General features: G+C 43.5%; 1 protein-coding gene across 2 annotated transcripts in view; it reads left to right on the forward strand.

Moving 5' to 3' along the window:
* The window catches only part of socs7 (suppressor of cytokine signaling 7), a 68,541-nt gene that overhangs the window by 14,912 nt on the left and 25,867 nt on the right, over positions 1-27,762 (forward strand). The window contains exons 2-6 of one of the 2 annotated variants that reach the window (XM_041173490.1): positions 18,182-18,246; positions 21,338-21,442; positions 23,076-23,201; positions 25,156-25,271; positions 26,372-26,540. In XM_041173490.1, the coding sequence (XP_041029424.1) occupies positions 18,182-18,246; positions 21,338-21,442; positions 23,076-23,201; positions 25,156-25,271; positions 26,372-26,540 (581 nt within the window). The remainder of the gene's footprint in view (positions 1-18,181; positions 18,247-21,337; positions 21,443-23,075; positions 23,202-25,155; positions 25,272-26,371; positions 26,541-27,762) is intronic. The other variant, XM_041173491.1, reaches the window with a different exon arrangement.

The raw sequence follows: 27,762 nt of genomic DNA on the forward strand, positions 1-27,762 counted from the left end.
ATGTGAAACCAGATGAAAAACACTGGCCGATTTGTGGGGAGAGCAAAATCTGGGGCTTCCCCTCTCTCATCTCCAGGTGATCGAAACCAGAGATCGCTGACCTTTTGTAGAAGATGATCTCTGCCGAATCGAGGAGCACATCCTGCACTCACAAGTGGACAAACTGAGTGCAGCTGAGCTAACTGAGTGAAAACTTAGAGCTTGGTGTGAGGGGGAGTGTTAAGTGTTAATTTTGTTCTTAAATTTTGCTCTTAAAATCTACTCTAGTCTGTAATTAGCAGTGAAAAAAGAAAATGCTGGAAAAGCTCAGCAGGCCTGACAGCATCTGTGGAGAGAAAGAAAGAGTCAACGTTTTGAGTCTGTATGAACCTTCTGAGTTTTTCCAGCATTTTCTGTTTTCATTTCAGATTTCCAGCTGTGTTTTGTTTTTACCTGTAATTAGCAGTAACTGGAAAGTACTTTGTAAGCAGGCTAAGTTCTTTTTCTTGTAGTTTAGACAGGTAAACTCACTCTCAGCTGTAGGAGCTTACTGGTTGAATCTGGTTACTGTAGCTCAGCTCAGTTTACTATCAATCCAGAGTTCTTTAGTGCAGTCAAGGCAAACAGAATGCAGCTAAGCTAATTGAGCGAAGACTTGGAAGGGGAGAAGGAGGTGTTTGTTTCCTTTTTCTATCTTTCTCACCCCATAGAAATTGGTTCTTGATCTACTACAGGGAAAGGAGCTTGCTGTTTTGTAAGTATCTGGTAAGTAAGCTCTATTCTATCCCTAAGGTTTAAAATAGTACATAAATTGATGGTAAAGTTAATAAAATATATAAGAAAGCAACATAAATAAGTGATTAATATAATTAAGTAATTATTTAAAACACATTAAGGCTGGCAGAACAGGTGATGTATCAAGGCTGCAGCATGTAGGAGCTCCTGGATAACATGATCCAGGGCAAACAGGTCATCAGTGAGTGTTTGCAGCTCGAGGAACTTTAGCTCAGAGTCATTGAGCTGGAGGCTGAGCTGCAGACACTGTGACACATCGGGAATGGGCAAGCTACCTGGATGCTTTATACCAGGAAGCAGTCACACGACTTAGGACAGGGTCTTCTGGTTTGGTCAGTAGTCAGGTATGGGAGGGTGTGACTGCGAGTGAGGCAGGTAAGGGGACCCCGAGGGCAGGAATGTGAGCCTCTGCAGTTGTTCAACAGGTTTGAGGTTCTCTCAGCTTGTTTGGATGAGAGTGGGGCCTGCAGGGTGGATGAACAAACTGACCATGGCACCGTTGGCCAGGAAGCCATTCAAGTTGGGGTTGCAAAAAGCTACATAGTGGCAGGAGGGGACACTGTAGTGAGGGGGATTAATTGTTCTCTGTTGCAAAAAGCGAGTGTCCAGATGGCTTTGTTGCCTGCCTGTTGCCAGGGTTCAGGACATCTGCTCAGGGAGAACCTAGAGCGAAGGGTTACTTTTTTTAAAAAAAAAAGGGGTTGCTCAATTAAGACAGAGATGAGGAGAATTTTTTTCTGAGGGTAGTGAGTCTTTGGAACTCTCTCCCTGAAAAGGTGGTGAAAGCAGAGTTTTTGAGTATTTTGAAGGCAGAGCTAGATAGATTCTTGATTAACAAAGGGGTGAAAGGTTATTGGGGGTAGGTGGGAAGTGGGGTTGAGGTTACATTCAGATCAGCCATGATCTTATTGTATGTGGAACAGGCTCAAGGGGCTGAGTGGGTTACTGTTCCTAATTCAGATGTATAGTCTGTCAGTGTTCACTGCTGTTTGTTAATGATACATATGCTGCAATAACATTTACCTGTTCACATTTTTCTCAGCTGAGAGAGTCACAGTTACTAACTCCTTTGTAGCTGCAGGTTTTTCAATGTTCGGCATCGTATGCCTGGGATAAGGGGATTACATTTCACCATCATGGTGATTAAGAAACTAAGGTGAAGCCTTGAGGCCTATAGTGAAGGATTCCAGATAAAAAGAGCTCCCCTTAATTTACATCAAATCACAGAGAATTGGTCCATTCTGGTCCTTGTGTTCTGTGAGCCTCCTCACCCCAACCCCCTTCATCTACGCTTAATTAAAATAACCTGTTCCGATCTCTCATGTGCTTATTTAACTTCTCAAATGCTTTTATGCTGTTTGCCTCAGATACTTTGTGGGTAAAACAGTTTCTCTTGAGTCATTGGATTTATCAATAACTATATAGTGCATTTCACTATCATGAGATACCCCAAACTGCATTACAGCTAATGTAGGCCCTTGGAAATGTAGTTGCTACTTTAAGTAATGTTCATTCAACACAAATGCCAGGCAATGATCATCTCCAACAAGAGAAAACCTCCCCTTGACAATGGCATTACCATCACTGAATCCCCCATTATCAACATCTTGGGGGCTACCATTGACCAGAAACTGAACTTCTTTAGCCATATAAATACTGTGGCTACAAGAGCAAGTCAGAGGCTGGGAATCCTGCAACAAGTAACTCACCACCTGACTCCCAAAAACCTGTCCACCATCTACAAGGCACAAGTCAGAAGCGTGATGAAAGACTCTCCACTTGCCTGGGTGAGTGCAGCTCCCACAACACTTGGGAAGCTTGACATCATCCAGGACAAAGCAGCCAACTTGATCGGCACCCCATCCACCAGCTCCAACATTCACTTTCTCCACCACCAATGCACAGTGGTAGCAGTGTGTATCATCTACACTGCAACAACCTGCCCAGGCATCTTCGACAGCACCTTCCAAACTCTACCCCTAATAAGGGCAACAAATACATTGGAACGCCACCATCTGCAAGTTTCCTTCCAAGCCCCACAGCATCCTGAATTGGAAATATATTGCTGTTTCTTCATTGTCACTTGGAACTCCCTCCTTATTAGCACTATGGGTGTACCAACACTATATGAACTGCAGCAGTTCAAGAAGGCAGCTCACCACAATCTCCCTCAGGACAATTGGGGGTGGCCAATAAATGCTGACCTTTCCATCAATGCCCATATCCTATGAATGAATACAATAAACTTGATACTGGATCTACATTTGGAGAGATTGCAACACAATATTCCAATTCACCAGAGTCAGTGCGATTATCTGCTTAAAACTCTCTTCAGAGGAACTGTAGAAAACAAGGGGTTTGGGGGGGGAGGAGGAGGAGGAGGAGGAGGAGGAGGAGGAGAGAAAGCAGCAAATGCTGGAAATACACAGCTGTCCAGTCAGCACCTGTAAAGTTTTGGGGAGTGTGCCTGAAACTTCATAACTAGCTCTGATGGAACCTGAAACTTTGACCCGGTCTTTTTCTTTACACAAGGACTGACCTGTGTACTTCAGGCACTTGCTAGTTTTATTCTGAAAACAGTGTATTTGGTAATGTGAAGAGTGATCCTACACCAAGAGTCAGGGAATATCATGGAACCTGACAGCGCAGAAGGAGGCTGTTTGGCCCATCAACCTATCCTGGCTCTTTGAAAAGACCTATCCAATTAGTCCCACTCCCCTGCTCCTTCCCCAAAGCCTTTCAAAATTTTGCTTTTCAAATATATATCCGAGTTATTATTGTGCTTCCATCATCCTTTCAGGCTGTGCATTCTGGATCATAAGACTTTGCAGTGTAAAAGCAGTTCTCATTATCCCACTTTCCTTGCCACTGATCTGTGGCCTCTGGTTCCTGACTCGTGCCAGTGGAAATCGTTTTTACTGATCTAATCTATCAAGGCCCTCAATTTTGAAGAGCTTTAGTAAATCTCTCCATAGCCTTCTCCATTCTTAAGGAGAATAGCCCCAGCTTCTCCGATCTCTCGACATACCTCAGGTTCCTCAACCCTGGCACCGTTCTGGTAAATCTCATTTGCACCTACTCCAAGCATTGACTTTCTCCCTAAAGTGTGCTGCTTGGAGTTAGGACACAGTACTCTATCTGAGACCTAATCAGTGATTTGTTATGGTTTATCATAACCTCCTTGCTTAATACATATGCAGTGTGTCAATGATTGGAGGTGGGGCGGGACTTGCGCAGAACTAGAGGCAAACAATGTACATTTACTCAGTGAATGGAATCTAAACAATGCACTATTAGCAAACGGTCTACAGAGTCTGTTTAAAAAGGGGTCTCTGTGAACTGCAGTAAACAAAACTCCATGACCAAAACTACAGCCATGTGCCCTGATAATAGCAGGGGGATTTGTTGCAGCAAAATGTAGAGTGGAAGATTGTTACATACAAATGATATCAAATCAATGCCAGCTACTTACTGCAATGCAGTTTCCTGGAGCTATTGGCAGGGGAAATGACCCAATTATCTCTCTTCTGGCCAGGGATACTAGTGTGACTGTGGTCAAAATACATGGGCTGTGTACCCATGAAAAATGTGATGGACTGCAAATGATACATGACACTAATGACAGCCGCCCACTATGGCGAGTGCTTATTTGGAGATTTCAAAAGGCAACCGTTGAGCTAATTGTAAATATCTTCGGAGTATCTTTCTGCATTTGACATTTGAGTTGCTCCTGGGATATGTAAAATTTTAATTGGGACAAGTGTATTCCTCGCAGTGCCTGTCTCTGGGGAATTTTATTGACACAATATCTGAGAATTGAGCAAAGAACTATCTGAACCCCTGTTGCATAGTCATTTTTTATTTTCCAGTTGTAACCTCTTATTTGTCCCTTTCCCAATTTGCTCTGTATTGGCTGCTGTTACACTTCCAGAGGTGTGTACAGAGTGTACACTCCCTTGCCTGCCGTCAGGCTATTCACCCATAGGGAATTCCAGACGATCTGAATCCTGATCTCTCCCAATGCACATTCAGGCTTCCTGGAACTGAGGTCTGTAAAATTATCAAGGGGTTCGAGAGGGTACATGTTAGGGCAGTAATAGTTGGAGACTTCAACTACCCTAATATCAACTGGGTTACGAGCAGTGTGAAGGGCACAGAGGGCACAAATTCTTAAAAACTGCATTCAAGAGAACTATTTTGGCCAGTAACATGCCCAACAAGAGGGAATGCAATTCTAGATTTAGTCTTGGGAAATGCAGCAGGGCAAATGGATGAAGTAACAGTGGGTGACCATTTTGGAAATAGTGACTAGAATTAACATAATTATGGAAAAGGATAAATATAGAACAGGAGTAAAAGTTCTAAGTTGGGGAAAGATGAATTTTAAGAAACTGAGAGATGATCTGGCAAAAGTGGATTGGTTACAGCTACTAGAAGGGAAATTAGTGACAGACCAATGGGAGGCATTCAAAAGCGAGATTATACAGGCACAGTGTAGACATGTCCCCACAAATATAAAGGGCGGTACTGCCAAATCTAGAGCTCCCTGGTTATCTAGAAGCATACAGGATAAAATAAAGCAGAAAAACAAAGCTTATGACAGTCACAAAAAAAATGCATTAGAAAGCCTAGAGGAGTATAGAAAATACAAGGGTGAAGTAAAAAAGGACAATACTTCAAAAGTACTTCATTGGCTGTTTGAATCTGACACCAAATATGATTGCAATGTACTCCCTTTATTGTCTTCAATCAAGTCCAGACAAATGTAATGTCTTTATTTGGCTGCTTGTTCCCTGCCTGTGTTGCCCTTTTCTTTTCGCTGGAAAGAGATATAATCTTCATCGATCCTATAGATCCTGTTGCTTTCTCCAACTTGTTGAGGAATGCCTGAGATCTTTCCTAAACAGTCATCACCCATTTGTTATAGCAGGGCAAGTGTTATTGTGGATAATACCCATTCCTTCAAAACACCAAATGCAATGCGATTACCACTTGGGAATAACTAATAATCCGGAGTTCCATTGTCCTAATTTGTTCCTCGAGACTGCCTTGGTTATCTTGCTTCACAATGTAGCCACTAAAATAAGTCAATGGATACAATTCGTACATTCTGCACTTGCAGCAAAATCTAAACAGCACCATCAGCTAAACTGTACTTTGATATATTAAACCCCAAAGCATCTGGGAATGAACAACTTTCAGCCATTTTATTATTTCTCATTGCAGTTCAAATCTGCAAGCTTTCTGTAAATGAAAAACAAAAAAATTAATCATATGAGGTTGAATCATATCCTATTTATGTAAGAATAGAGTATTTTACAGCAGTGAAAAGCACTAGATTTCTGCAAGCCTCTCGCTTTGAACCAATTGAAGATCAAACCTTTGTTAATCTTTAGCTGATGTCAGTAATGTGCCGAGGGATATATACCAGCTTTTGATAAAGCTATTGAGGGCTGGATGCATCAGGATGAAAATGAAGTTTGGTGATGAAAGAGTTAAAGGTTCTATTTCCACTTACCAGTTTGTTGCCAATGCCGCACTTTGCTGTCAGACCAAATCAGCAAGTAGCTTTATAATAAGATTACATTGCAGGGACTATGTCTCAGTAGAACTGGGCCTCAGAGCTGTTATAAATCTAACTGCTTTAAACGCGGTTATAACCCATCTTCGAGTACTGTTTTGTTTTGCTTTCTTATTTATTTAACTTAATTCATCTGTGAGATCTGAAAGGTTTTTCTGTTGTGCCTTGGGTTGGGTTTGACATTCTGAAGCTGCAATCTCTGAATATCCAACAAATTCTTAACAACATTGTCCCTGCATATACTTTTATAAGAAAAAAATCTGCATTAGGTATAGGAAGGAAAAGAAACAGCATTGAGAAGAAACAATGTGTGATTTTGTTGATTTCTCATTCCAAAAGGAATATCTTATTTTGCCAGAATCTCAAATAGTTCTGTGGGTGGTATCACAGACTGATTTGAAATGTTTGAAGACATTTATGTTTCTCCCCTGTTCAATAAAATTGCATTCTCTCTTGGAAATTATTTGAGCAAATGGCTTTATTTTTGGAAGCTGTGTAATTTTTAGCTTCAGAACCAGTTAAAATCAAATATCGTTGAGCTTTCTTACCTTTATTGGCCTGAATCGTAATTACATGTGTTGTTATTAGGTTAGTGCCATGGGAACTGTAGTGAACCTAATGATCATAGCAAAAGCAAAGGATGTTTTTCATAACCTCACTGGCTTGGAGGCAGCCTGGATTTCTTATGTAGCAGGTTCAAAGTTCATAAGCTAATGGAATGCTAGCGCACTCCCCTCCAAATTAGATGTTGGTTTAAGCTCCACTCCAAAGGCTTGAACACAGAATCTAGGCTGACACACCCAGTGCCGTACTCTGGAGTGCTGCACTGTCAGAGGTGCCAATCTTTGGTTGAGACATTAAATTGAGGTCCCGTCGGTCAACGCTTGTAGATGTTAGAGATCCCATGACAGTACGTTGAAGAAGAGCAGGAGAGTGCTCTCTCATTTCCTGGTCGATATTTATCCCTCAATTTAAGGTCACTTTAAAAAAAAAAATCAGATTATCAGAAAAATCAGATTATTGCATTGCTATTTGTGGGAACCTACTACACGCACATTGGCCGTTGTGTTTCCTACTTTTCAAGAATGACTGCACTTCAAAAATACTTCATAGGCTGTAAAATGCTTTGGGAAATCCTGAGGTCATGAAAGGTGCTATATTAATGAAAGTCTTGCTATCTTTTATGATGAGCCAAATCGAATATTACTCCCAGAGCTAAATGACTACATTTAAAACAACACTTGGATTAATATAGTAGAATAAGCAAGAGTTCACTGACCAGGAGAGGGTCTAGCTACAAACCTTCATTAACAAATCATTTGATGGTTGCATCAGCATTGCAAGGAAATAATATTTCTCACATCACAATGTTCACAAAAACATCAGTGAACAGTTGAAGCAAGGAGATCCATTACTTTTTAAAAGGCAGTTTAGTTACATTATTTGGTTGGAGAATGGCTTGGTGGTTTTAGGGAGAGGTAAAGATGGATAATCGAATAGTCCACAGCACACAACATTGCTGGAAATTAAAAAAGTGGGGATGACCTCTATAAACTTGAGCTCATCCAAAACTTGCACCAAGCCCTGTTCACCCATTACCCCTCTGCTCGTTAAGACATCAGTTTTAAAATTCTCATCCTTGTTTTCAAATCCCTAATTGTCCTTGAGAAGGTGATGGTGAACTGCCTTGAATCACTGCCGTCTATCTGGTGTCAATTACACTGTAGTGTGTTTTGGGATGGGAGGGGCAGGCGACTCTGTACTATACTGCCTCTGTCGAGCTGCTTTACTGCATTTTCGTACTTGGTTGCATCCATTTTTATCAGCATGAGGTGGCGTCAGTTGGAGAAGGGGGTCGAGCCCATGGGGACTCCAGTGAACAGCAGCAATATTCAACGTTGTTACGGTGCCAGACCAATCCCTTCAGCACAGCAGCAATAACACAGCACATTGCCAGCACTTGTTCCCAGACTCGATACTGATATGAAGAGTTTCTGTTGTTGACTGGACACACGGATCGTTTTTTAATAAACTTGCACACAGCTAGGATTTTGCTTTGACTGGAGTTCTCTGAACTCAGAATGGAAGGATTTTTTTTAATGCAATTTAAAATTAATGAGAAATCTGTTCTCAGACAGTTAATTCAGATGTGTAATTATATGCAGCGATGAACGACCAGGTAATTTTATTTCAATTTATTCTCAGGATGTGGTTGGCACTTGCAAGGATGCCTTTATTGCCCACCTCTTACAGCCTTGGGAAGGTGATGCGAATCTTCTCCTTAAACTATTGCAACCCACGTCTGCTTCCCTGTTTGTGTTCAGTAGAAAAGCCTCAAGATTTTGATCCAGCAACCGTGATCCTCTTTGACTTGTTATCTGTTACCTTGTTTTAGAGGGAAGTTCTTTGTTGACCTTGGGTCCATGAATCCTACTTATCCCCCACCTTTCCCAATATCTCGGTCTGTTTTCACCTTTCTTTAAATTAAATACGATAGAGAATTTTGATTTGCGTAGCACCTTTCATGAGTTTCATGCTCAATGAAGTACTTTTGAAATAAAACCAGAAAATGCTGGAAATGCTCAGTATGTCCAGCATCTGTGGGGGGAGAAACTAACATTTCAGACTGATGACTTTTCATGAGAAACCTTTTTAAGTGTTGCAATGCAGGGAAAGGCAGAAGCCTATCTGCGCACAGCAAGATCCCACAGCCAGCTATAGGATAAACGGCAAATGAAGTTGTTGTAGGGTATGGGATACCATACAGTAGGTTTTAATGAAGTCTTCATAGTCTTAAGTATGTTAATTGTATGTATTTCTTAACTTCAAGAACCATGTATGTATATACAGTATATATTAAGGTTGACTAGCAGGTTGAGTCAGTAGTTAGGAAAGCAAATGCAATGTTGGCATTTATTTCGAGAGGACTAGAATATAAAAGCAGGGATGTGCTGCTGAGGCTTTTATAAGACTCTGGTCAGACCACATTTAGAATATTGTGAGCAATTTTGGGCCCCGTATCTCAGGAAGGATGTGCTGGCCCTGGAGAGGGTCCAGAGGAGGTTCACGAGAACGATCCCAGGAATGAAAGGCTTAACATATGAGGAACGTTTGAGGGTCTGGGTCTATACTCGATGGAGTTTAGAAGGATGAGGGGGGATCTGATTGAAACTTACAGAATACTGAAAGGCCTGGATAGAGTGGACGTGGGGAAGATGTTTTCATTAGTAGGAGAGACTAGGACCCGAGGACACAGCCTCAGAGTAAAGGGAAGATCTTTTAAAACAGAGATGAGGAGAAACTTCTTTAGCCAGAGAGTGATGAACCTATGGAATTCATTGCCACAGAAGGCTGTGGAGGCCAGGTCATTGAGTGTATTTAAGACCGAGATAGATAGGTTCTTGATTGGTAAGGGGATCAAAGGTTACGGGGAGAAGGCACGAGAACGGGGTTGAGAAACTTATCAGCCATGATTGAATGGCGGAGCAGACTCGATGGGCCGAATGGCCTAATTTCTGCTCCTATGTCTTATGGTCTTATAGACTAGGTTATGGCTAGGAGCTGTCTCCCTGCTTGCTTGTGCACACAGCTCTGTCCAACACTAGACTGACTCCTAGGTGCAGGTCATGTGTTCACTTACATCACTGTGGGCAGTACTGTACTCAGTCCCACGTTATATGTGCCAGACTCTTATGCTACAGTTATTTTTAGTGATGCTGGTCCATACATGAGGAGGACTGTTCTACTTGGGTTGTGGTTGTGAAACTGATGGGAACAGGTGCAGCGCTAATTTTCCATTAGGCCTGATTTTACTTGTTCTGCCCAATCCCTTGGGTCTCCCACTTAGAAAGTTTGGTTAAAGTTGCCCCCATTGTGCATGAAGCAATGTGTGCTTTAGAGATGCAAGTTCCTTCGTTCTCTACATGCTGAATGTTAGATGCCTTGCCATGTTCGCAAAGATTCACAAACTTGTTGGTTACACCCATCATGACCCTCTGCACTGAACTGGGGTAATAATCAGATTGATGTCCATTGACAGATGGGAAAAAGAATAGGGTTTAGGTGCAATTAATGACTCCTCGTTGGCAATATCTAATCAATGTGAGCCTTGTTATCAGACAAAACGGATCAAGTCCTGAAGTCTTTTAACTAGAATCCAAGATTATTTTAACCTTTGTTTAATGCTTGTTGGTCAGTCTAAATGTAGAATGTTGTGTGCAGTTCTGAGTGTCTGACCTCCAAAAGGACATTCTCAATGGCTCTGTTGCGTCAGTGTGTTAAGTCTTTTGAAGAGGGCCTGCATAAGCACATGCAGTTTCAATGGAGAAGGTCAAACAGAGAGAGGACACAAATCAGATCATTAAAAAGACAAAGAGGGCTGATATTGTTAGGCATCTAAGTCAGCCTATGTGTGGACCTGTCCTTGGATTTCAACTTCTCAATTGGAGGATTTCTAGTCATTGAGGTGAATAATATCAATGTTGGAGAAAGCAGTAGAGGGTTATCCTGGTTGAGTTACACGACAAAGAATCAGGATGCGTAAATGCTAGCGTGGATAAGGTTGGACTGAAGGGCCTGTTTGTGCCACAAGCAGCAGTTGCTGAATCCAAGTAGAGGAGAGGGCACCCAAAGGTGTGGTAACAGGGCATGATGCTTTAAGAAAACTCCACCACCACCACCACCATCACCACCATCCCAGTCATGGGACAGACGCCACTGAATATATAGATCCGTGAGACCTCCACATGAACTAACACTTGCTGTACTGGCTGCTTTGTAAATTATTTATAGACCCAAGTGTGCTGAGATAATGCTTCCTGCTCTCTATACAATGAATCATCCAGCCTGCATGTGTCTCACTGTCAGAGGGATTGTACATCACAGCACTTTATACATTAGATGAGGCAGAGCTATTTCAGGTGAGCTATTTATAAATTTAATTTTAATAGCTTTGAGTGGTAAGTCAGTTAGTTTTGTCAAATATAGGATACCTGATGGGGACGAGCGTGTTACCCAGTTACTGATGGTTGCCGCAGACTCTGCTCAACTGAGATCATAATCTAACCATCTTGTGTAGCACATAATCTGTTTCTCACACCAACTCATCTCCCTTTGCAATTTTCAAGCATATCGCTGGCATTTGTGCAGTGTTTATCATTTCCAGACCCGTCCCAAGGGAGAGTTCAGGGTCCCCAAGCCTGTCCCAGTCATTGTTCCAAAATTACGAGAAGTGTCAAGGCCAATAGTGCAGGAGATAGGAGTTAAATCAGAAGGTTGTGCTTCAAGTTGCTGAGGTTTAAGCCCATGGACTAGAAGAGGAACACTGGTAATGTATGAAATTCCACAGTTTGGAAGTCCTGGGTTAGAGGAGATGTGATCAGTAGTTTCACATTTAAGTTCAGTGAAGATACAAGGAGAAGGTGGACTGAAGATAGGCTTGTCCTCACAGAGAAAGTGAGAGACACCGTGGGCCCCTCCTACTTGCCTAGTGAGCACCAACAGGCTGAGATTAGCAGAGGTCTGAAGAAGAGAACTCCAGCCTGTCTTTCTGCTGAGGAAGATAGCCATGAAGAGATGTGGTGATGTAGGAAGGGATGAGGTGGAAGAGGAGAGTCGCAAAGGGAAAGCTGCAGCATTCCCATTGCCCAATGTACTCTGTATTAGATCTGCTTCTGAGGAGAGCATCTATTTTCTTTCATGGAATGTGCAGCACAGAGAAGGCCATTCAGCCCATTGTGATTGCGCTGACTCTTGGGTAGAACTATCCAATTAGTCCCACTCCCCTTTTCCTTTCCCTCAAATCCCTACAAATCTTTTCCCCTCAAGTATATATCCAACTCCCTTTTACAAGTTGTTATTGAACCTGCTTCCACTGCCCTGTCCAGATAATAACAACTAGCTGTGTAAAGCAGATGAAAGACTTGCTCTTAATTAAGGGGAGGCAGTGGCGTAGTGGTATTGTCACTGGACTCGTACTCCAGAGACCCAGGGTAATGCTTTGGGGACCATGGCAAATGGTGAAATTTGAATTCAATAAAAGGCCTAGAATTAAAAGTCTAATGATGACCATGAAACAGTTGTCGATTGTCATAAATGCCCATTTGGTTCACTAATGTCCTTTAGGGAAGGAAATCGGTCCTTACCTGGTCTGGCCTACATGTGACTTCAGAGCCATTGCAATGCGGTCGACTCTTAAATGCCCTCTGAAATGGCCTAGCAGTTCTTAAGGGTAATTAGGGATGGGTAATAAATGCTGTGACGTCCATATCCCATGAATGAATAAAAAAAACACCTTTCACAATCTCAGGACACTCCAAAGCACTTTGCAGTCATTTTGTAAAGTGGGAAACGCAGCAGCCAATTTGCATATAATAAGCTCCCATAAATGGCCGTGTGGTAAAGACCAGACAGTAAAATGACCTCTGGCGCGTGTTATCTGCCAATTTAAGATCTACGGCAGCTCCCTCTCTCTCACTATTTCTTCATATTTCCCCAGATCTGAGGAATTGTTTGCAGCTGAAGACTGTTCACCACATGTGATTTAACCATTAACCAACAGTCCAATAGACCTGCTGTTTGCTTCCAGAACTTTCCACGTTTTATTGCAGATTTCAGGGTTTTTTCACCTTAACTGATGATTTGAAGTAGAATGTGAGAAATTCAGACACTTGAAGAACGTGGATGAATTGACTTCTGTTCAAAGAAATAAAGAGATCGTATTTATTATTAAGTGCCTTTTACAATCTCAAGACTTTGTAGCTTTACAGCCAATTAAGTATTTACCTGTAGTCACTGTTGTAATGTAGAAAACAGAGGCCATTTGCACATGGCAAACTTCCACAAACAACAATGTGATAATGACCATGTGATCTGTTCTTGTGATGTTGATTGAGGGATAAATATTGGCCAGGACAGCGGGGAGAAGCCCCCTGCTCTCTTTGAACTAGTGTCACAGGATTGTTTACATCCATTGGAGGGGCCTCAGTTTAATATCTTATCCGAAAGTCCGTACCTCTAGCAGTACAGCACTCTCTCGGTATCGCACTGACTGAATATTGGACAAATGTTTTGCGTCAGTCTTCACAGTAGAAGACGTTTCTTTCCAGGAATAGATGGCAACCTAGGGGCTAAAAAGGATGAGGAAATTAATATGAGCAGAGTAGAAGTATTAGAGAAATTTGAGGGACTAAAATCCGACAAATCCTCAGGACCTGATGACCTACACCCTAGCTTCTAAGAGGAATAGCTGCAGAGATAGTGGATGCACTGGCTATATTTTTCCAAAATCCCTCGGGTTTGGATTGGAAGTTGGTAAATGTTGCACTGCTTTTCAAGAAAGGAGGGAGGTAGAAAACAATGAAATACAGGCCAGCTATCCTAACGTCAATTGTTGGAAAAATGCTGGAATCTATTATTAAGGAAGTCTTAACAATGCACTTAGAGCAAGTCAGCATGGTTTTACTAAAGGGAAATCCTGTTTGACAGATTTATTGGAGTTTTTTGAGAATGTAACTACTAGGGTAGATAAAAGGGAGTCAGTAGATGTAGTCTACCTGGATTTCCAAAAGGCATCTGGTCCATACATAAAAGTTAATAGCAAGATAAGGGCTCGTGAAGTTGGGGATAATGTATTAGCATGGTTAGAGGATTGGTTAATGGACAGGAAACAGGATGGGCATAAACAGGGCATTTTCAAGTTGACAGGCAGTGAATACTGGAGAGTCACAAGGATCAGTGCTGGGGCCTCAGTTATTTACAATCTATATTAATGACTTAGATGAAGTGACAGAGAATGATGTATCTAAGTTTGCTGATAATACCAAGCTAGGTGGGAAGTTAAGCTGTGGGGAGGACACAGAGAGGCTGCAAAGAGATATAGATAGGTTAAGTAAGTAGGCAACAAGATGCCAGATGGAGTATAATGTAGAGAAGTGTGAAAGTTATTTACTTTGGTTGTAAGAATAGAAGAGCACAGTATTTTTTAAAGGTGTGAAACCTGTAGGTGTTGATGTTCAAAGAGATTTGGGTGTGCTTTTATAAGGCACACAAAGTTAACATGCAGGTGCAGCAAGCAATTCGGAAGGCAAGTGGTTTGTTGGCCTTTATTGTAAGGGGATTAAAGTGCAGGAATAAGAAAGTCTTGCTACAATTGTACAGGGTTTCAATGAGACCACATCTGGAATACTGTGTACAGTTTTGGTCTCCACATTTAAGAAAGGATAAACTTGCATTGGGGGTGGTACAGCAAAGGTTCACTAACTTGGGGATGAGAGGCTGAGTAAATAGGGTTGCAGTTTAGAAGAAAGGGAGGTGATCTCATTGAAACATACAAGATTCTGAAGGGGCTTGATAGGGTGGATGCTGAGAGATTGTATCTGGGCTGGGGAATCTAGAATATGAGGGCACAGTCTCAGGATAAGGGGGCGGTCATTTAGGACTGAGATGAGGAGAAATTACTTCGCTCAAAGGGTTGTGAATCTGTGGAATTCTCTACCTCAGCGGGTTGTGGATGCTCCATGCTGAATACACTTAAGGCTGGGATTGCCAGACTTTTGGTGCCTCAGAGAATCGAGGGATATGGGGAAGGGGCAGGTAAGTGGAGTTGAAGCCCAAGGTCAGCCAATGATAGTATTGAATGGCAGAGCAGGTTCGATGGGCCATATGGCCTACTCCTCTTGTTTCTTGTGTTCTTGGGAGTGTGTCAAGCAATTGGATTATGTGCTTAAGACTTGAGTTGGACTTGACTCCACAACCTTCTGACTTAGAGCTGAGTGTTATCCATTGAACCACAGCTGACACTGACACAAGTAATCCATCTTGCTAAGGTAAAAGTAGAGAAGATGTTTCTATTTGTGAGGATCACCAATAAATTCAGGAGGAACTTCTTTACCCAGAGAGCAGTGAGAATTAGAACTCACTATCACATGGATTGGTTGAGACAAATAGCATAGATGCCTTTAAGAGGAAGCTAGATAAGTACATAAGGGAGAAAGGAGTAGGAGGATATACTTGTAGGGTGCGATGGAGGCTGGTGAGGAGGATAAACAGTATCATGGACCAGTTGGTTGAAATAGCTTGTTTCCAAACTGCTAATTTTATGTAAAGAAAGTTAAATTCTTGTTTCATTTTGGCATTAGTCCTATTGTGGACTTCAAAGGCTTCAGGTACATTCCTGACTCAACAGCTTGTTTGTCCAAATTCTACCAGTTAACGTGTTGCACGTGTGGTGGTCTGGTAGCACACTGAACTTCAATAGCTTCTAGTTTTTAATATTCAGACAAGGCGAATAGCTAAACCTCAATTGGGCAAGATGCCACGAAGCCAGAAAAGTGTAGGATGAAGGTGGGTGAAGTAATTTACTGGCAGCAAGAACTTTCCTGCTCCTCTTCGAAATAGTGTTGGTGTCCACCTGAAGATTAAAGATTAGAAATACCAATGTAAAAATAAATCTCAATATTATCAGTAATCGTTTGTTAGGTGCGTTATTGACTGGATGAAATCTTCATTTTATGTTGATTTGAACTTTGACAAATACCCGGCAGAACAGTTGATTGTCAACTGTGATTAAATGATTTGCTCGGGCAGATAGAGAGGAAATGTTTCCTCTGGTGGGGGGAGTCCACAACAAGGGGGCAGAACCTTTAAAATTAGAAACCGGTCATTTGTGTGATGTCAGGAAACATTGAAACTTGATTGAAAATTTCAAAACATGAGATTGACAGATTTTTGTTAGGCAAGAGCATTAAAGGTTAGGGAACCAGGGTGAGTAGATGAAGTAAGATGCAGATCAGCCATGATCTAATTGAATGGTGAAACAGGCTCAAAGGGCTGAATGACCTTCTCCAGTTTGTCTGAACTCTGACCTTTACAATTGGAGGGTGAAGTACAGGTGGTTTGAGAGCTCTCTATATGGAGCTTGTGTTAGGACTATGTTGTGGTCATGAAATTACTGGTCCTCATAACATGATGCAAGAGACGCAATACTTGTGCTGCTAAATCTAAACGCTGAAGTCCTCCTCATCAATAACTGGGGTCTAAACACCAACTTCCTGAAAGAAGTTGGAGAAATAGAAATGAAGAACATTCATTTGTAGCATGGGTTTCCATCCTCCATCTGAAAGCATCTCAAAGTGAGTGATTCACTTTTGTAGTTCAGTCGGTGTTGTTACGTAGGAACGTGCAGTGTCTAATTTGTGCACAAACAGCAATGCAATAAACAACTGTTTTTTTCTGGTTACGGGTAGTGCTGCTGGTTTTTGGTGGGGATTCTGGGGGGGAGCTGGTTTTTGGTGGGGATTCTCGGGGGGAGCTGCTGGTTTTTGGTGGGGATTCTCAGGGAGGAGCTGCTGGTTTTTGGTGGGGATTCTGGGGGGGAGCTGCTGGTTTTTGGTGGGGATTCTCGGGGAGGAGCTGCTGGTTTTTGGTGGGGATTCTGGGGGAGCTGCTGGTTTTTGGTGGGGATTCTCGGGGAGCTGCTGGTTTTTGGTGGGGATTCTCGGGGGAGCTGCTGGTTTTTGGTGGGGATTCTCGGGGGAGCTGCTGGTTTTTGGTGGGGATTCTCAGGGGGAGCTGTTGGTTTTTGGTGGGGATTCTCGGGGGGGCGCTGCTGGTTTTTGGTGGGGATTCTCGGGGGGAGCTGCTGGTTTTTGGTGGGGATTCTGGGGGGGGGGGAGCTGCTGGTTTTTGGTGGGGATTCTGGGGGAGCTGCTGGTTTTTGGGGATTCTCGGGGGAGCTGCTGGTTTTTGGTGGGGATTCTGGGGGGGGGAGCTGCTGGTTTTTGGTGGGGATTCTAGGGGGAGCTGCTGGTTTTTGGTGGGGGCTTTGCTGTGTACTTGGAGTGAGTTCTTCTTATGCGTTTATAAGTGGTGGCCCCTACAAATGCCTGCAGGGGAGTTTTATCCTTGTTTGTATTTACATATGTTAAACTGGACAGATTGCTATTCGTGTGTGCATGTCCAATTAGCACAATCACCCGCAGTGTCTATGCTCCATCTCCATTGCTTCGAAATCACGGTTACGGCCTCTGAATAAACGTTGAAATCCTAGCAGCCTGCAGTGACCGAGTCAGTGTGCGATGGGGGTTGTGAATGATGATATTCAGGGAGCAAGGGATGGGAGCCACTTGTCAGTGGGATGGGGGTGGGGTAAGGGTGTGGCCCTTGGCTTCATTCCACAAATACACTGCTGGTTGTTTTGAACTTTGCTGCATCAGATGCTCATTTTCCCCGTTTCCAATGGGAAAATACTTTGGAATCTGGTTGTGTGCAAGTTGTCGGAACAGGAGGACGTTACTTGTGTTGAAAGCCAGTGAGCGTCGCACCCTTTCTGGATTGTGTCTGTGACTGGCCTGATGGCTCCATCACAGATTGAATGTGGCAGGCCTGGCTGTGTACCAGAGTGAACCTTGAAACTGCCAGTGAGTTTGTGCTGCTGGAAGCAGCCAGGCCTTCAGATTCAGACCTCCCCTCTGAGGCTCGCATGTTCAGGAAGGTGAGGAATCGGTCAAATGCTGAAGGCAGAATGTGCAGCTAAATCAGATGGCAATTCAGAGCCAGACTAGGCCCCTGAGAATTTGGCCCTGTCACAAACCCTTGATTTATTCTGTGTGATGCAGAGTCCGCCCACAAGCTATGAAATGAGACAACAGTGTGAATATTTAAGTGTAGGCTGCTGTTCAGCAATAAGATGCTAGCCTCCGAGTCAGGGGGAGTTTGACAGTTTTCCCAAGTGCGGGTGTATCTTCCTGTATTAACCAATCTCACTGTCTTTCTGCAGGATTTTCCGCCCACTTGTCTGATGTTTCTGTATCTGTTCTTCTTTTGTAGCAAGCCCAGGCTGACACGGACACAAAGTGCCTTCGCTCCAGTATCTTTAGCATCACCTTTCACAGGTAAGGAGTTTGTAATTTGCTTTTACTCTCTCACTTCCTTCCCCTCCTCGTCCACTGTCCCTCCCTGCTCCACCACCTTCTGCTCCTCTTCCTCCTCTCCTATTTGCTCTTTCTCCTATCTCCTCCTCCTCCCTTTCCCTCCATTCTTGTCACTATTTCGAGATGAGCTATTTTGCCACTCAGTGAGAAAGGAAGTACTATCACAGCACAGATCTGACATTCCGTGAATTTCCACTCTTGCTGTAGAAAGCGTGATTTGCCTCAATCCCAGGAAAACAGCTTCCAGAGGCCATGGCAGTGTCAGCTTCTGAGTGAATGAGTTACCCTAATCTGGGCAGGTAACAGGAGGGAGGATGTGCCGAATCTAACAATTACATAGGGCTGTATATGAGAGAGCATCATGTCATGGAGGAATAGAGCTTTGGTGACACTGGAACTATTGAGAGGATCTGGTGAATGAGGCACAATTCAAAATGTAGGAAGTAAAGAAAGATTTACATTTACATAACATCTTTCACAATGTCCCAAATCACTTTGCAGCCAATGGAGTAATTTTAAAGTGCTGTCACTGTTGTAATGTACGCAACACAATAGCCAATTTGTGCACAGCAAGATCCCACAAGCAGCAAAGTGAACATGACCAGATATCCATAAAGCGATATTGGTTGAGGAATAAATATTATCCCAGGACACCAGGGGGAATTCCCCTGCACTCCTTCAAATAGTGCTGTCGGGTGTTATGCACCCACCTGAGAAGACAGCTGAGGCCTCCAATTAATGCCTCAATTGAAAGATGGCTCCTCTGACAGTGCAGCACTCCCCCAATATTGCACTGTGTGTATCAGCCTGTATTTTGTGCTCGTTTCTGTAATGGGACTTCAGCTCCCAACCTTCTGACTCGGGTGTTGTTATCCAGTCATGGATAACAGAGAGAGAGAATGTTGGGAAGTGAAGTACCTCCTGCTAAATCTCTGAGCAGCCTGCTCATTGCTGCTGTGATAACTTTACACAGTAAAGACAAATCCCAGAGTTGCTGTTTAATGATTTTTTTTAAGCCACCTCCCCAAAGAAGCTTTGGGGACTGGTGAAAAATTTTCAATTTAAAGAAGCCTATCTTGACCCCAACCAGAAAAATTACCTTCTCTTTTTTTTTATCTTCTCTTGTGTCTCAAGAAATGTCGGCCCTCTGTCCGTTTCGTGTCTTTCCTGGTAACATATTTGATTTAGTAATTATCCTTGGTTCTTACTTTCAAGTTTCTCACTTCAAAATCAACAATTTTGAGTATTTTTTAACTCTTTTAGCTGCTAGATGAAATAAGGAAACCGGGAAGCCTGGAGTTGCTTTTGTTACCTCTACACTCAATTATTCTAACACCCCCCTCACCAGCCTTGCACCTTGCAGCCTCTGTAAACCTGATCTCAGCCAAGGTCGTGCTATTCACCTCCTAACTTTCAATAAGTCTCATGCACCTACCTCATCTTTGTTTGCTGACCTTGGTTCCTGGTCCAATAACACTCCGATTTCAAAATTCTCTTCCTTGTTTCAAATCTTGCCATGATGTCGTTCCTTCCTGTCTCTAACGTTCTCCGGCCTTGCTCTGACATCTCTATTCTGTCCCCCAATTCTGTCCTCTTGCCCATCTCTGATTTTCTTTCACTCCTCAGTTGGTGGCCATGCCTTCAGTTACCGAGGTTCTAAACTCTGGAATTCCCTAAACTTCGCTGTATCTCTACCTCTGATCCCTCTTTTAACTCGCTCCTTAACTCACTCCTTAAGACATGCTCATTTATCCAACTTTTAGCCACCCTCCTAATAACTCCTGACGTGTCTGAATACCAGATTTTGTTTAATAGCGCTGCTATGAAGCATATTGAAATGTTTTACGATAAAGGTGCCACTTAAATGCAAGTTTTTGTTTTTCTATATGTAACAACATTACTTGTCACAGAGTGATCATTGAGAAATTTTTTTTAAAAATCTCCTCTGCCGCTGTCACTTCCCCCCGTGTTCTCCCCGCCCTTGCTCTGAACACACTGACCTTTACAATGATACAGATACCCATCTGGCACAAGTTGGTTTTGCGTGAGTCTAGATGACATGGATGGGAGGTTTCCATGGTCCCATCCATGGATGGGACAGTGGGCTGGGTAGTGGGACACAAAATCATGCCTCAGTGTGGATTGAGCCTGTTAAAATCACTGCCGAGAGTGGTATGATTTTGTTAAGAATGAAATAGAAAAAGACCCGAGTTTGTTTAACACGAAACAGTTTCTCTGAATCATCACAACACCTGTGACCTTCTGGAATAGTTAGGCGCATTTGTGGAGAGATGCGAAGTTGAGTGATTATTGTGGGGAGGGAGCTGGTTGGATTGTGTTGATTCAAAAAGGGGATAAGCCTCTTCACTCCTATTTCTGGATATTCTATAGTTATCATGGATTGGTGAGACAGAGATTTGCATTGATGAGTGCCCTATTAAGTTACCTATGTCAAAGTTGTTCTGAGAACAAACTGGGAGGGAGGCTCTTATAGAATGACAAAATTATACAGCACAGATGGAGGCCATTCGACCCATCATACGTATGTCAGCCCAATCCAATTAGTCCCAATCTGTTCGTTTTTCCTAACGCTGTAGATTTTTCCATTTTGCAAGTTGCCACTGAATTTGCATCTGCCCACCTTGGCAGTGTATTCGGGTTATAACCTGCTGTGACGTTATGTCTTATTTATCTACCTGGCGCCCCCTCCCCCCACCCCCACCTGGTTCTTTTGCCAATTAATCATAAATCTGTATCTTCTGGTTATCTCTTTGAGGACTTCACCAAGCAAGAGAAAATAAAACATTCCTGGCACTCAGCGTAGACCTGAGTTTGCAGGTGCCAGGGGTGTAGGAATTTTGGGCAGAGACACTGGCAAGGCACGACAGAGACTGAGGGGGGAAAAAATAAAAACCAGATTCAGAAAACCAACACATTCACAACGGGGTGGTGGAGGGGGCGGGGTGAGTGGGGTGGTGGTTGGAGGGTGGGGGGAAGAAAAGGCAAAACCTTTTCAGTTTTCACTGACCAGTCTCTTTCCATCTGTTATCAGGAGAAACTGTGTCACTGGTCGACCTGGATATCTCTCGCCGTGGACCCCCCTCACCTCAACCCCCAACGCCACCACCCCCTCCTCGGAGGAGCCTCAGCCTTCTAGGTACAGTATAGAAAACGCACCAAGGGGTGGTTCTAGCCCATCGCCTGACATTTTCAATCCCGTCTTCATTTGTGACTGACTTTTCTGTAAAGATGATGGCTCCTGACTGTGTGCCTGTCTTCTTGTGCTCCCCCTGTCTTGCACCCTGCTCTTGTCTCTATAATGAAGGGGGTTGGTTATGTGAGGGAAGTGAAGCGTGTTGTGTTAACAGGCCAACAACAAGCTGGCGACCAATTGCACTGCTGGTTAATGCTCTGATCTACCCATCTGAGATTTAGCCGTTTATTTTCAAATCTAGGTCAGCTTGTTTGTGGAAACTTGATCCCTCCAAGGGTCTTGTTTGATGTCTCCGTTGCACCCCCAAGTTCAGCAGTGGAGTAAACTGAAGAGGAACTTCACCTGCTAACAGCTTAGTGACCTCCACAGTCACTGGTTCCTCAGAGACCTGTGCAAACAGTCACTGGAGGGTGAGGATGGCATTCTTACGGGTGGGCAGGGAGCTTGTTCCATATAAATCTGGTGTTGCCCCAGCCCAGCCAATGGAGTATAAATTACCGTATTTGATGGACCATAAGATGCACCAGATAATAGGACACACCAGGATTTTAAAAGGAAATAGTTGGAATTTGCCTTCAGACCAACATTTTTGGGCATTTTTTTTTTTCCAGAGAGGAATTGCATTTTCTGATCCAGCAAATCTGGTGACTGAAATCAGCCATTGTTCAGCTGTGGCCTTTCATATGAAATATTTAATCTGCTTATACAGGTAATAAGGTAGATGTGCGAGAAAATGGCCATTCAACCTGTCCAAACAGGAAACTCCAGCCTATCCCATCGTAGCAGCCAAGTGCTTTCTGGATTTGTCTCATTCTCCCACCGGGAATCAATTGCAATTGGGCCATTCCTGTGTGAATAAGAAAACCCAAAACTGGGACTCTACTTACTTAGTTTCATCCTGTGGGAATAATTATGACTTTGGATGACATTATAGAATGGTCAATATCAGCTCGGCCCCCACCCTGTTGAACATGGCGTGCCCTTCCCGGCTCCTCCGAAGTCAACAGTATTTTTTGTGCTTCTTTGTCACACTCTCAGGGTCTAGTTGGATGTTGTGAGTCAAGTTTCTCCTTGCTGTACCATCTACAGTTGTGTCTACTCTCGTCTGCTGCCTTGAGCAACTAATCGAGGACAGGGAAACCTCACTTCACTTGAGTTATTGTTTGCTTGATTGTAAAAACCCCAGGACCCGCTAAAATAGCGTGCAAATAACGACACTAATAACTTACGTTTGTACAGCACCTTTAATGCAGCAAAATGTCTAGTTTTATCTCTCCAAATACTGAGTGTGTTACCTGGATTATGTAAAGTCAGCAGTCAGCACCATCCAATGTCATTCTAGAGTTCATTAGTGTTGGGAGTTTGGGATCTTCACTCAGTGTCTTCTGGAGTTGTGGAGGGGTTGGGGGTGGGAGGGCGTGTTTGAAATCCCTCCGTTCATAATCTCATCAAAAATGCTGGGGCGGGGACCAGCCAGCGGCCAAGGTTGGAAGCCCGGGTGATGGATCAGCACCTGCCCTGTTCCCACCCGTTGCCTCTCGGTTTTATTTCTGAGGAAGCTTGTGTTGTTTTCCAGATGATATCGCAGGGCCACAGCCTCCATCTTACCCAGTGAGCCCGGCTGCTGCTAGCTTACAGTTGTTACCTCTGCCGCCTCCTCCTCCACCTCACGCTTCCATCCAGCACAGTCTCAGCTTAAACGGTAAGACCCTGCCTCTGCTCCTCGAGACCATAAGAAATAGGAAGAGGAGGAGGCCATTCAGCCCATTGAGCCTGTTCTGCCTTTCAGTACGATCATAGCTGGTCTCCTACCTCAGCTACACTTCCCACGTGGTCCCCATTTCTCTTAATTCCATCATCCTTTTAAAAAAAGTACCTGGGTGAGCACTTGGCACGTCATAACATTCAAGGCTATGGGCCAAGTGCTAGTAAATGGGATTAGGAAGGTAGGTCAGCTGTTTCTCATGTGTCGGTGCAGACTCGATGGGCCGAAGGGCCTCTTCTGCACTGTGTGATTCTGTGATCAGGATCTAAAAGCCTGTCAACCTCTGACTTGAATATACTCAACGGCTGAGCGCCCACAGCTCCGGAGTAGAGAATTCCAAAGATTCACAAACCTCGAGTGAAGGAATATCCTTCATCTGAGGAAATGGTTTATAAAGTATTAGAAGTTGGAGAATAAAACTTATTTTCACTTATTTTTGACACCCACCTTTGGATCCAACATCTACCAGTCAAGGAAATTTGTTTCACTGGTTCCACCAATGCAGCCACATAGCTGCCAAGTTTACTTGGTTCTTTTCATACTTTTGTTTTTAGTTTTGACTCTCCCCGGCTGCCACTCAGTCCATCTACATAACAGCAGAGAAAATAACTCACCATGGTGTGAGCCATGGAAGTGTTCCTGGAGACACAAAGAATGATTGAATTTAAGAAGAAGCTGGGCGAATAACTGCTTTTCTCCACAATAATTTTCCCCTGCGAGTGGAGAAAGTGAAAGGGAAATTAAGCAGAGGTGTTTGGAATCATGAAGGTTTTTTGCTGAGGAAAAGGGGGAAACTGTTTTCATAAGAGCCAGTAAGCAGAAGATGCAGGATTTGAGCTGTATGGCAAAAGAACCAGAGAGATGATGAGAATTAGGATGATCTAGAATGCGCTGCCTGAAAGGGCAGTAAAAACAGATTGAGTAGTGACTTTCAAGAGGGAGTTGGATAAATAATTGAAGGGGAAAAATTTGCTGGGGAGTGGAGCTGATTGGATCGCTCTTTCAAAGAGCTGGTACAGACATGATGAGCCGAATGGTTGCCTTTCCTCTGTATGATTCTGATTCTTGGGAATTGAACATTTTGATGTTGGGTACTGCTCTGATTTCATTACAAGTTTTTGATTATGGAAGAAAGCTGACAATCCCCTCATTTCCTTTCTGGAGGGAAGTGTTTCAGCTTTGGTTAAAACCAGGGCATCCGAACATTGTGTTTGTTTCTCCTCAGCCAATCTGCTACACCAACAACAACAACTTGCAGTTATATAGCGCATCTCACATAATGAAACGTCCCAAAGTATTTTCGAGAAGTGTTATCAGACAAAAATTTGACACTGAGCCACGTAAAGATCGATTAAGACAGGTAATCAAATGTTTGGTCAGAAAGGTAAGTTTAAGGAATTTCTTAAAGGAGAGAGGTGCCAATGGTTAGGGAGGGAGAACTTGGGGCCCAGGCAGCTGAAGGCTAGTGGATTGACTAAGATTGGGGATGCACAACAGGCCAGAATTGGAGGACTGCAGAGATCTCCAAAGGTTGTGGAGTTGAAGGAGTTTACAGAGATAGGGAGGACCAAGTCCATGTAGGAATTTTAAAACAAGGTGAGGATTTTAAAATTGAGGCATGGCTAATGAAGGTTAGTGAGCACAGTGGATGATGAGTGAATGGGACTGGGTGTGAATTAGGGTACGGGCAGGAACATTACAGGGTCACTTTTTTCTTGAAGCTTCTCCATGGCAGAGGAAGCGCTGGGGGTGTGGTTGTCCTTCCTCTGAATGCTGCAGTGAGATTATTGGCTTGTGATCACTCTTGGTTGTGCTCTCTCCTCCTTTTATTGAGGGTGTGGGGATGTCGTTTATTCCTGGCATTGATTTGGATTGTTCTTGTCTCTTGCAGACAACTTGCAGAAAAACTCACTCCAAATCCGGCCGATGACTGTGCAGCCACAACATTGCCCGCTGAACAGGAGGGATTCCAACAGCTTTGCAGCCAGTCTGCGGGAGCTTGAAAAGGTACAGGCTTTCTGTCCAATCCTCACCTTGTTTTAAAATTCCTAGATGGACTTGGTCCTCCCTATCTCTGTAAACTCCTTCGGCCCCACGACCTTCAGAGGTCTCTGCAGTCCTCCAATTCTGGCCTGTTGCGTGTCCCCAATTTTAATCAGCCCGCTTGCCTTCAGCTGCCTGGGCCCCAAGTTCTCCCTCACTAACCACTGTCACCTCTCTCCTTTTAAGAAATCCCGAACAACCTGTAAAACTTTCACTGACATCAATAATCTGGAAAAGAGGAGCAGAGGGTGAAAAAGGAAACGGCCTTCTGGCCTTGGAGCATAAATCATGACTCAGTGGTAACACTCTCATCTCCCAGTCAGGAAGTCATGGCTTCCAGCCTCACTCCAGAGACTAGAGCAGATAATCCAGACCGACGCTATCAGCTGAGGGGTTGCTTCATTTTGAGGTGCCATCTTTCAGATGAGATGTTAAACTGAGGTAAAAACAAAAAAACTGCGGATGCTGGAAATCCAAAACAAAAACAGAATTACCTGGAAAAACTCAGCAGGTCTGGCAGCATCGGCGGAGAAGAAAAGAGTTGACGTTTCGAGTGCTCATGACCCTTCTGTCGAAGGGTCATGAGGACTCGAAACGTCAACTCTTTTCTTCTCCGCCGATGCTGCCAGACCTGCTAAGTTTTTCCAGGTAATTCTGTTTTTGTTTTGTTAAACTGAGGCCCTGTCTTGCCTCTTGGGTGGATGTAAAGGATTCCACGGCACTATTTTGAGGGGGCAGCTTCCCAGCTCTCCTTTCCGTGCCCCCGCCCCCACTGCACCAGTGTCCAGGCCAATATTTACCCTTCAACCAACATCATTTAAAAAAAAATTATCTGGTCATTATCACACTACCGTTTGCGGGAGCTTGCTGTGCACAAATTGGCTGCTGCCTTTCCTAAATTGCAACAGGGACTACATTTGAAAAGTACGCCATTGTTTGTAAAGAGCTGAGAAGCGCTGTATGAACACGTCTTTCTTTCAGCTACTCCGTGTACCTATTTCCATACCATGATGGAGATTGAAAATTCTTTACCAGCCTCATGCCCACTGTTCTGTCTCCTGCAGTGTGGCTGGTATTGGGGTCCGATGAACTGGGATGATGCTGAAATGAAGTTGAAGGGAAAACCGGATGGTTCGTTCCTGGTGAGGGACAGCTCGGACCCACGCTACATCCTTAGCCTCAGCTTCCGCTCACAAGGGATCACGCATCACACCAGGATGGAACATTATCGAGGTGAGGGGGGCAGCAACTTGTGTTTCTGTAATGCTTTTAACACAGCAAAACATTGAGAGGTGCTTCACAGGAGCATTATCAAACAAGTCTCAACTCAAAGGCAAGTGAGATCTTAGCAAAATAACTGTCATGTTTGCTAGGTTACAACAGTGACTACACTTCAAAAAAATGTACTTAATTGGTTGGGATGTCTTGAGATTGCAGAAGGTGCTGTACGAATATAGGATCTTTTTTAAAAACAAGGTGAAAGATGAACTCATTGACAGGGATCGTGGTTGTAAGTTTTATTGCTATAAAATGATCAACTTTTCATTCCTAACCCTTGTGCAGTGGCTGTGCTGGGTATGGTAGAGGTTTGATTGGGGAGGATATGGCACTGACAGTGTCTGTTCTCTGGCCTTTTAATCAATATGATGCTGTTACTGGCTCTGTTTTCAGCAGCAGGAAATGATTTGTAAACTAGTATTTCATCATCCTTTTCCTTGTCGGAGAGGCAAGTGTTTGGAACCTGTTGCTACTGGCCATAAGAAGGAGATGGTGGGCTATCACCACCTTGAACTGCTGCAGTCCAAGTGGGATTGTAATGTTTTGATACAGCCGAATGACCACTTAAGGGTCAACCACATTGATGTGGGACTGGAGTCACATACAGAGTCAGATTGGGTGAGAATAACAGGTTTCCTTCTCTTCAGGGTCATTAGTGAACCAGTTTAATAGCTTCATGATCACTTCCTCTGAATGTTTTTTTTCCAAACTGAATTCAGATTCACAAACTAGGATGGTGGGATTTGGACTCTCATCTGAATTATTAGCCCAGTAATACAACCACAACATTACGATACCCTACATGTTTTATGTTGTGTTGTTATTTTAAAACACTATTAATTTCCACAGGGGATTTCCCTGATTTTCAACAGTAACTTCAACTGAAAATCCCTGGAAACTATAAATAAAGAAATAATGCTGAAAGATTGGGAGAACTTCGTGGGGACTGATCCCTATAATCTCGGCAGAAGACTCTTACAAACAGGGAGGAGGCCATTCAGCCCTTTCAGCCTGTTCTGCCATTCAATTGGATTATGGCGGATCTGTATCTCAACTCCATCCACCCGCCATGGTTTCTGTAACCCTTCAATATCCTTGCCTAACAAAAATTTTATCAATTTCAGTTTTGAAATTTTCAATTGACCCTTGGCCTCAATGCTTTTTGGAGGAGAGATTT

This window comes from Carcharodon carcharias, chromosome 23, assembly GCF_017639515.1.
Source record: "Carcharodon carcharias isolate sCarCar2 chromosome 23, sCarCar2.pri, whole genome shotgun sequence".
NCBI lineage: Eukaryota > Metazoa > Chordata > Chondrichthyes > Lamniformes > Lamnidae > Carcharodon > Carcharodon carcharias.